At 48.2% G+C, this 10991-nt stretch overlaps 1 protein-coding gene across 1 annotated transcript; it reads left to right on the top strand.

Moving 5' to 3' along the window:
• The first annotated feature begins 6699 nt into the window (after nucleotides 1-6699).
• On the top strand, nucleotides 6700-9772 carry LOC123116582 (transcription factor bHLH14-like). The gene is made up of 2 exons (XM_044537521.1): nucleotides 6700-7173; nucleotides 9236-9772. The coding sequence occupies exons 1-2, from the start codon at nucleotides 6845-6847 to the stop codon at nucleotides 9726-9728; spliced, it is 822 nt and encodes a 273-aa protein (XP_044393456.1). The 5' UTR covers nucleotides 6700-6844; the 3' UTR covers nucleotides 9729-9772.
• The last annotated feature ends 1219 nt before the right edge of the window (nucleotides 9773-10991 follow it).

Raw genomic sequence — 10991 nt, 5'->3', positions numbered from 1 at the left:
GTTCCCTAACAATCTTCTCCTGATGGCACTTGATAGGGTGCGCGCTCAAGCATCCTGGTTAGTACAGGATCCGGCGAGACTTCGGGAAGGGGGGACGAACACTTGATCCTCTCCGCCTTTCTTATCCAGTCCTGGCCGAGAGCAATTTTTTAGAATGATGTTATGACAAATATAAAGACGGCATGTTCATTTGCGGAATTAGTTACTTGGGTATTTGGACGGTTGCAGTTGAGACCCGCATCCTCGATGGTGTCCGAACACTTTATTCGTGATCCGAAGAACAATCCATACATCCCTTCGAGCGTCACGCCGAAGAATTGTTGAATAGTTCGCGCTCCTTCCGGGTTGAACTCCCACATGCAGAGAGATCGATGTTGGCATGGCAGGACCCGACAAACTAGCATTACTTGCATTACCTTGACAAGATTGACATCCCTCTTGAGGAGATCTCGGATGCGGCTTTGCAATGTTAGCACGTCATTAACTGCCCCCCCCCCCCAGTCCAGCCCCTTGTTGAACCATGACGCCAGTTGAGGCGGAGGGCCTGAGCGGAAGGCAGGGGCGGCCGCCCGCATTGTGCCTCGGGGAGCTGTGATGTAAAACCACTCCCGTTGCCATAAGTCGGACACCTCCGGGAAGGAACCCTTTGGCCATAGGGCATCGGTGCCTTTGCTTATTATAGCGCCCCCGCACTCCGCGTGTCGCCCGTCGATCATCTTCGGCTTCACATTGCAGGTCTTGAGCCATAGGCCGAAGTGTGGGGTGATGCAGAGGAAGGCCTCACACACGATGATAAATGACGAGATGTGAAGGATGGAATCTGGAGCTAGATCATGGAAATCTAGCCCGTAATAGAACATGAGCCCTCTAACAAAAGGATCAAGACTAAAGCCTAACCCTCGGAGGAAGTGGGAAACAAATACGACACTCTCGTTGGGTTTGGGAGTGGGGATGACCTGCCCCTGAGCAGGCAACCTGTGCGGGATTTTGGCGGTCAGATACCTGCCCTCCCTAAGCTTCTTGATATCCTCCTCTGTGATAGAGGAGGCCATCCACCGGCCCTGAAGGTTGGATCCGGACATGGTTGAAGATCCGAAGCGCTTAGCCTGAGCCTTGGGTGTTGGAACTTGAGGTGGGGGAAGGGAAGGATCGAGCGTGGGAAGAAAAGGACAGGCCTTGGTCCCTTTATAAAGAGGGTGAATATGAAGCATCCTCCGCGTGGCCATTTGGAACTTGCCTAAAATCGAGGAGTCATACTAACAAGCACGATTGGGTTACCCACACCCGTATTGATGAGAATCCCGTAATAAGGGGAACACGATCTCTGCTTCGACAAGACGTGCCAATAAAACTGCCTCGCAACACGTGCAGTGGCAGGCTGGGAAAAATGGTTCATGATGACCGGGCCGCGGCGTGATGTCATGCTATGAAAAGATTTCAGCAGATTAGATTTGTGGAATATTGTGCTCTCTACGGTGGTATATGGAAATTATTTTGCAGAGCTAGACACGATCCTCATATTCAGGATCTTCTATGGAGTGTTCGGAGAAGGAACCCGCCTTGCAATGTCGAAGACAATCAGCGCGCCGGACTCATCGTCATTGAAGCCTGGTTCAGGGGCTACTGAGGGAGCCCTGGATTAGAGGGTCCTTGGACAGCCGGACTATATACTTCGGCCGAACTGTTGGACTATGAAGATACAAGATTGAAGACTTCGTCCCGTGTCCGGGTGGGACTCTCCTTTGCGTGGAAGGCAAGCTTGGCAATTCAGATATGTAGATCTCCTTCTCTGTAACCGACTCTGGGTAACCCTAGCCCCCTCCGGTGTCTATATAAACCGGAGGGTTTAGTCCGTAGGACGACAACAATCATAAACAGAGGCTAGCTTCTAGGGTTTAGCCTCTACAATCTCGTGGTAGATCAACTCTTGTAATACTCATATCATCAAGATCAATCAAGCAGGAAGTAGGGTATTACCACCATCGAGAGGGCCCGAACCTGGGTACACATTGTGTCCTCCGCCTCTTATTACCATTAGCCTTAGACGCACAGTTCAGGACCCCCTACCCGAGATCCGCCGGTTTTGACACCGACAACCGCCGCCTTTGGGAGATCAGCTATTTTCACCACATCGAAGCGGATCGTGGGTCAGACATACGGAGACTCCAGAAACTCGCCCAGAAGGCAGAACCCAGCCACCAGAGCCCATCCGGTGAGAGGATCAACGAAATAGCTTTGTGTTTAGGCACCGCCATAGATGGACACTAGTGGGGATTCTGGACCCCCTTGGAACTCTTTTAATTGTTTGTATCAAGCATAGTCATTTTACTTGTCGTTTATGTCAGCTTATTTTATTCACCTTTACACTTGCAACCTTACTATTATTACTGTTTTGGATCACTTACAATCTATAGGCACATCGTTCGTACTTTGCAAAGGGCTAAAGAATGATTCATGTGCTTCTTGTGAGATTGATACTCCTACTTCGAAAATGCTACAACTAAACCCTATGCACTTGCAGGCTATCACCTAACCCTACATGTAGCGAGAAGTACAAATATACTTACTCCCTCTAGTTCGCCTTATAAGCTGGACACAAAATTTTATGTCTTCAACGTAACTAGGAAATTATGTATTCCCTTTTGTACTTAGTCAACGACAATTAATATGGATTGAAGGGAGTATTATATTTTATTAAAAGTATATCTTTTGATTTGTTGACAAATGTAATTTCTAACCATTTTTGGCCAGAAGCATAAAGAGCTAACGATCCCTACTTCTTTCCAATGCAACAAATTATTTGTACATGATATCACATTGTCTGAAAACTAAAGTTCGAAACGAATGTTTAATTTTCTTTGCCCAGTGACTGTAGAACAATTCTTCTCATTAATATAAACAAAATTTATGTACAAGCAAAAGATAAAACAAAATCAGAACAGGAAAGCAATATGTTGATCAAGGCATTCTTTGTTCTTCTCTTTGGCTCTATGCTTGGCCAGCATAAGATCCCGCTTCTTCTTAAAGCATCAGGGATCACTTTCAGGGGTTTCATTCTTGTTGCCATTTCTTTGGATCCATAAGTTCCAGCAACCCATGCTAATAATACCCATTGCAATCTTTTGGGGGAGAACTTGTCTTATAAGCAGAGTGTTCTTTCATCAAATTTTTAACTTCTAGATTTTGTCAAATTTGCTAACCAGGTCAGATTTGAATGTTTGAATCAATATATCTTTATCCAGGGAATCGGGGGAGCAAGTTGTTAGTCGTTAGTAGAGTGTATGGTTGAGAGGTGCAATCGAGAGTGAAACATATAATGCATGAGAACGTGTAGTATAATGATAGGACAATTAATTAATCCATTCCAATATGTGATGCAAGCATTTGTGTTGTCAACAGCATTGCACCATCGATAGTGAATAGGGTATAACAAATGTAATAAAGACAACGGGAAAGAAACAAGTTGTGTAATCAAAGCGAAAGCTAGCTACAAGCAACATATACCAATGCATTATAAAGAGGACCGGTTAACCAGCGAACGTTCGTGGGCGGCATGACAACTGCGAACGATTTGCATGGTAATTTGTGTTGTTTGCGGATGGCAATTTTGTTTAACCAGGATGGCAAATCCGCCTGGTACATTTTTTGCACATGATTTGACATGCTTCCTCAAACAATTTGCTAGCCCTATGACTATATAAATTACCTTAAAAACCTTTCATTGTGCAATGCCCTCCCAGGGAGTACTACACAATAACATCACCGTATAAAGATACCGTGTATCATATGCATGATACTCCCTGTACATGTAGAGCGGCACACACCAATAATCCCAGAGCGGCACACACCAATAATCCTACACCACTGGTTTTTTACAGGCGTTTTGCAGATCTTTCCTAACTAAATCTTTCTTCCCCTTCTAAATTCACTGGGACAGGCCCTTCCTCATCTTGTTTTCAATTCTAAACCTCCGTAAAATCTTAAAAAAATCCTCTGTACGTCTAGCATCGCACGGCACACACGGCTCCACATAAACTGCTTGCATGGAGCATGTAGCCAATGTGGTCTCGGCCGAATCAGAAGCGTTGCGTCAAGGGCTAATGCTTATTCAGAGTCTTGGATGTGCCAACATAATTGTCCAGACTAATAATGTGACCATGGTAGAGGCGTTGAATTTGAACGAGGGTTACTCCACTAGTAGAAAACGGGCCTTTAGTCCCGGTTCTGAAGTCAGGACTAAAGGGTCGGTACTAAAGGCCCCTTTTAGTCCCCTTGTGTTACGTACCGGGACTAAAGGTCCTCCACGTGGCCGCTGTGTGGAGCTCCACCTTTAGTCCCGGTTGGGGTAACACCAACCGGGACTAAAGGAATTTGTTTGATTTTTTTTATTTTTTGGGGAAAAATTGAATTTGTTTTGATTTTTTTCCTAAATTATTTGATCTCTAATCACCCCTCATCACTGCTCAATTTAATCTCTAATCTCTAATCATCCCTTGTCATTCCAAATCATTTAACTTCCCGGCCGGTCATCCATCCTCTCACTACTCCAGCCTGAGTATGCTTAACTTCCGAGTTCTATTCCCCCTCGTTTTCAAGTCTACACTTGTTGTTTTCCTGACAATAGTAAGCTGTCAATCCTATTAACCCCCAAGAGTTTAGTTTGAGCATTAAGTCACACGTTTAACCGTTTGAGTTTGAAACTATTATTCTAAAAAACAATAATTATTTGTTAACACTAATATTTCTTGAATAAGTAGTTTGACCAGATTTGACCAAAATTCAAAAAATCGAAATAATTATTTAGTAACACTAATATTATTGAATAATTATTTAGTAACACTAATATTTCTTGAATAAGTAGTTTGACCACCGTTTGATCAAAATTAAAAAAAACTGAAATCTGAGCATAACTTTTTTTCCTTTTATAATTTGAGGATTCTAAAAATTTGCAAAACGGCCTATGGCAGTCAAAATCAAATGTGGATTTTTGTGCTGAACATTTTGATATATTATACTTTTTTTTCCGACATCGTATGCAAAAGTTATAGCCGTTTTACTTTTTCATAACACTTTTTTGCAAAACATGCCCAAATTTAAGTTTTTAAATTTTACTAACTAGTAAATGTAGTAATATAACTACATCTCGAAGGATTTTATTTTTTCTGAAGTTTTTACCATTTTCTTTTATTTCTTTTAAATTAAAATGGCGATAAGGGGGGGTAGAGTTTGAGACACGAACCCCTTTAGTCACGGTTTGAGACACGAACTGAGACTAAAGGGCATCGCAACCTTTAGTCCCGGTTCGTGTCTCAAACCGGGACTAAAGGTCTATTTTTAGTCCCGGTTTGAGATACGAACCGGGACTAAAGGGCATCACACCCTTTAGTCCCGGTTCGTTCGTATCTCAAACCTGGACTAAAGGTCTCATTTGAACCGAGACTAATGCCTTTAGCCGCTCGAACCGGGACTAATGCTCACATTAATCCTGGTTCCTAATGCAACCGGGACTAATGTGTATATCGAGCTGTGAGCAAAGCCATGTTGTCTACTAGTGCTCAATGGTTGCAGCACCTATACTTAATGAATGTCGAAGTCTAGTTTCTAATTTCGGGAGGGTACTTGTTGAACATTGTAACTGGGAGTCAAATTTGGTTGCTCATGAGCTAGCTAGGTTTAGGAGGAGTAATCCACCGACTTTCTGGTCGGATACACCTCCTAGCTTTATTATTCTTTTGTTAGCAGATGATGTAAGTTCGATTTGAGTTAATAAAGCTAGCCGTGAAGGCCTTCCTATAAAAAAGGGGGCCAAGGCGTAAGAGCCATGGGAAAATAATACTATACGACCTGGTCTCACGTTTCATCTTGTAAGACTGTTTAGAAAATGCCACGTGTACTTCACAAATCTTGATGCGCCTCTTCTTTCCCAATTCTCCTTCCCGAAATTGACACCTCCAGCCCTATGAATCCTAAACGGGTTAGACTACACATCAGTCGACTGAGTTTTTGAAATTGGGCCAATCGGTCAATATTGAACGTCCGATCCATATCCAATGGCGCCTGGCCTTTCTTCTACCTCCAGCTTTTCTCCTTCTTCTTCACATGCCGCTCGGGCCGCCGGCCGAACCACCTTCGACCACCACCTTCGACCATCACCCGCAGCCGGCGGCGCTCCCGCGCAGCCTCGCCGCCCTGACCTCCCCGGAACCGCCCCCACCGTCTGTCTAGTCGCCACCCTCGGCCATCCCTCTAGATTCGGCCGCGTTTAGTTTTTTTCTTCGGCGAAGTGCATCACCGCCCCCACCACCGCTGTCCACCACCGCCGCCACCCGAAACCCTAAGATAGATAATGGGGTAGCACTCCGGCGAGCCCCTTCCTTCTCCTTCCTTACCTCCGGCTCACTCCGGCCAACCCTTGAAAATCGACTGGTCCCTGTTTTAAATTCAGTCGATTGTCATCTAGCTAAACTGATCCTAAACAGTCTCCTGCCTGGCTTCGCGCCCCTCGCCGGCAGGCCCGGCACTACGGAAAAGCTAGCTATCTAGTGCACCGACGGGCACGCCGGATTGCTTGGGCATCATCAGTTAAACATCAAATCCCAAAACAGCGGAGACAAAATACAGATCGGGCATATACACATTGGAGATATTCGACTCAACAGTGATTCCGCCAATCTCTTTGTCTCCATTGCACCAGGCCTATAGATCTTTTGCATGAGACAGATGGGCCAGACGATAGCTTGGCACACTAGTAGACCCCTTTTACTGTACCAGGTAATACCGACGCTTCCGACTCCCGGGACTGGGAGACACTTCGAGCTCTTCGGTCAGGGGAGCAGCAAAACATATGGAGGAGCTGCTCTCCCCGTGCTCATCCTTCTTGCCACCGCCGCCGCCTCCCCAGCTCGCCACTGCGGACGAGAACCACTATGAGGTCCTCGAGTTTACCTCCTGCGAGGTCCCCGATCAATGGCTGCTCGGCGACGTCGTCGTGGCGGCCAAGAGCGAGGAGGGAGACTACTTGTGGCCTGAGGGGAGCTGGTCGCTCTCCCCGGACTCCGAGCTGCCGCCGGCGAGCCTCCAGGCTTCAACGAAGAAGCGGCGTGGGCGGAAGCCGGGGCCGCGGCCGGAGGGTCCCACCCCCAGTCACGTCGAGGCCGAGCGGCAGCGCCGCGAAAAGCTGTGTTGGCGCAGCCGGAGGAAGAAGAAGACTCTCACGAACTGAAGGTAGAAGAAGAGCACACACAGACTTTGGCACACACAACTTTGCCACTTTTCTGTATTTCTTCACACTGAAACACAATGCAGATACATGGGCTTTAATAGCCAAATCACTCGACCAACACACCCCACGCACTAACCCACTAACCAACTTCCTAGCTGCATGCACGCACTACTCCACTTCTGCATGCACGCGCCCACAACGGACCAGCCACACATATCGGCTTGATCCGCTTCTTTCTCCAAGCAGCTCACGCACGTCACAAGCTTGAGTCATTCCCAAGTCTGTAGCACACTAGGAGCTTGCCCACGCAACGACACACTTGACGCACATCTCGACTAACTGCGTCCGCTTCTAGCTCCACACTCTATCTGCCACAAGACTCGGCCGCTGCAACTCTTCGGAGCTTTGTGCATGCTGCTAACTAAAGTTTCAACTACATGCATGAATGAAACTAATGCGACGAAATAAACATGATGAATACCTAGACAACAAGGTTAACTCTATCAATCACCCCCTTAAACTTGTTGTCGTTTATTTGAACTCCCATGCCGTAGTATCACAGCAGCCCCGGCTCGTCGTCGGCCATCGCGGCGGCAAGAAGCGCCCGCTGCTTCCTTGGCTCGGTGCAGTCCTTGGAGTAATGCCCGTACTCTTGGCAGTTGTAGCAACGCACCTTGCGTATGTCGAAGTTTCCCTTCTTCTTGCCGGCGCCGCTGCAGGGCGAGCAAGCCACTCCTCCTCCGTGAGGAGCAGGCGGCTCCCACCATCCTGGTTGTAGTTGCTGGCGCCCTCATCCAAGTCGCTCCGGTCCTCCGCCGTTTTGAGCCTTCCCACAAGCTCTTTCATGGACATGGTTTTAAGATCAAGAAGTTGTTCAATGGCAATAGCTACCTGGGTATACTTGGACGGCACGATGCGGAGAAGCTTCTTGACGACCTTCACCTGGTCGAGGTTCTCGCCGAGCATGCGCAGCTTGTTGGCGATCCCGTTCATGCGCATGGCGACCTCATCGAGGGTCTCGCCGCTCCTCATGCGGACAGCATCAAACTCCTTGAGGAGAGTCTGCGCCTTGGCCTCATGGACGCGGGCATCGCCGACCCGCATGATCTTGATGGCATCCCATGCCTCCTTTGCCGTCGCCTTCACAGCAAGCGTGGAGTGCATCTCCTCCGGCACGGCTCGCAGAATTGCCGCAAGCACCGCCCTGTCCCGGCTGAAGCTCCCGCCTCCCTCGATGGCGTCCCACACGCGTTGGGCCTCCATGTTCACCTTCATGATCAGCGACCACTCGAAGTAGTTCGTCGCCGTCAGCGCCGGGTAGACGACGACCTCCTGCTGCACCACCACCTCGCGGCAGCCACGCCGCGTCGGGCTCCGGCCTCGGCGCACCACCGGCGAGGCCGAGACACGGCGGCGACCCGGCGACGGAGTGCGCGAACCTTCAGTCACCATGGCTCTGAATACCAAATGTTGGCGCAGCCGGAGGAAGAAGAAGACTCTCACGAACTGAAGGTAGAAGAAGAGCACACACAGACTTTGGCACACACAACTTTGCCACTTTTCTGTATTTCTTCACACTGAAACACAATGCAGATACATGGGCTTTAATAGCCAAATCACTCGACCAACACACCCCACGCACTAACCCACTAACCAACTTCCTAGCTGCATGCACGCACTACTCCACTTCTGCATGCACGCGCCCACAACGGACCAGCCACACATATCGGCTTGATCCGCTTCTTTCTCCAGCAGCTCACGCACGTCACAAGCTTGAGTCATTCCCAAGTCTGTAGCACACTAGGAGCTTGCCCACGCAACGACACACTTGACGCACATCTCGACTAACTGCGTCCGCTTCTACCTCCACACTCTATCTGCCACAAGACTCGGCCGCTGCAACTCTTCGGAGCTTTGTGCATGCTGCTAACTAAAGTTTCAACTACATGCATGAATGAAACTAATGCGACGAAATAAACATGATGAATACCTAGACAACAAGGTTAACTCTATCAAGCTGAACCGCCGGTTCTGCGATCTCCGCGCCGCCGTGCCTACCGTGTCCCGCATGGACAGGGCCTCCCTCCTAGCCGACGCCGCCGACTACATAGCCGAGCTACGCTCCCGCGTCGCGCAGCTCGAGGACGAGGGTCGGCAGGCGGCCGCCTCGAGATGGGACTGGGAGGTGTCGAACGCATCGGCTTCTTCGTCCCGAAGCGGCCACGCCGGCTCCATCCACCACCCGGCCGGCGACGATGTGGTGGAGGTGCGGATGGTGGGGAAGGATGCGGCGGCGGTGCGCGTAACGAGCGCGGGAGGAGCCCCACACGCGCCGGCGCGGCTGATGGGCGCGCTCAGGTCGCTAGAGCTGCAGGTGCAGCACGCGTGCGTGAACCGCGTGGAGGGCGTGACGGTGCAGGACGTCGTCGTCGACGTGCCCGCTGCGCTCCAGGACGACGGCGTCCTCCAGTGCGCTCTGCTCCAGAGGCTCCGCGACAACTCCTAGCTAGCTACTAGATACCTAGAGCCTAGGTAGGGGTGGCTGGTGGTTTAGCGATCGACCCTGTAGAAAATGCGAGAGGCTGTGCTCACCGACGTTTGCGCACCGCACGTAAACGCATCTGCCATTCTTTCCGGAGTATTACTACTTACTGTAATTTGCAGTCCTGATATTTATTGTAAAAAAAATGCAGTCCTGATATTTTCCATGGAATAAATCAAGCCACGAATATTCGTAAGCATTACTTGTGAAATTTTTCATAGCTAATAAAAATTGGTGTAACGTGGTGTACTGTTTTGAGCCTTGACTGGGATAAAAAAGATAGATTTGAAGTACTCCTACAAGACAAGTTATGATCGTAAATCCTATCAATATTCTATCTTCTCATAAGACCTGAATATACCATATATTTACTATTAGCATGGTAAACTGAACGCCCGAATGACAAACAATGTTGGCGCGAGAATGGCGAAATTCTTTTATCAAGCATGGCAAATCCTTGCCATGTTCAGTTTTTTGCTAAATGATTTGCCGTGTTCGTGAAATCAAATTATCATTCTCGTGACAACAAAATTTGCCATAAAAAAGTTAGATTTATCATGCTTAAAAATCTAAACTCAGATTTTTAGCTTACCCTTTTTGTACTAGATAATCGACATATCGTTTGTCCAGGAGAGGGAGCAAGTTGTTAGCCGTTAGTAGCATGTATGGTTGAGGGGTGTGATCGAGAGCGAAACATATAATGCATGAGAACGCATAGTACTACGAAAGGACTATTAGTTAATCCACATGCATTTGTGTTGTCAACAGAATTTGTACCAAAGATAGTGAATAGTGTATAACAAAGGTAATAAGACAACGGGAAATGAACAAGCTATGTAATCATAGCGAAAGCTTGGAGCTTGTAGCATGTATAGCAGCATCATATATAGTGTAGTGTGGACCATCTTATCTCCTTCCCATGGCACGTACGAAGAAATTGGGGTAGTTTGGATCGTGGCCTGGGCTGTTTGCCTGGTAGAAAATAGTGCCTGAAAGTAGCCTGAGTGAGTAGGTATTTTCTGCCTGACCAGGCACGACGCAATCTCGGATCGCTATATCAGCGTTTTCGATCCACCTGCATCAACCAGGCCCGACCTAAGTCGTGTTATGTGCGTCAACCAGGCCCGACCTAAGTCGTGTTATGTCTCCTCCCACAACCGATGTAGGACTAAATCCAACAATCTTTTCCTCACACATCGATCACTCATGGGCCCGCTAACACCAGCA

This window comes from Triticum aestivum, chromosome 5B, assembly GCF_018294505.1.
Source record: "Triticum aestivum cultivar Chinese Spring chromosome 5B, IWGSC CS RefSeq v2.1, whole genome shotgun sequence".
Lineage (NCBI taxonomy): Eukaryota > Viridiplantae > Streptophyta > Magnoliopsida > Poales > Poaceae > Triticum > Triticum aestivum.
This window is presented reverse-complemented; position numbering and strand designations above follow the sequence as displayed.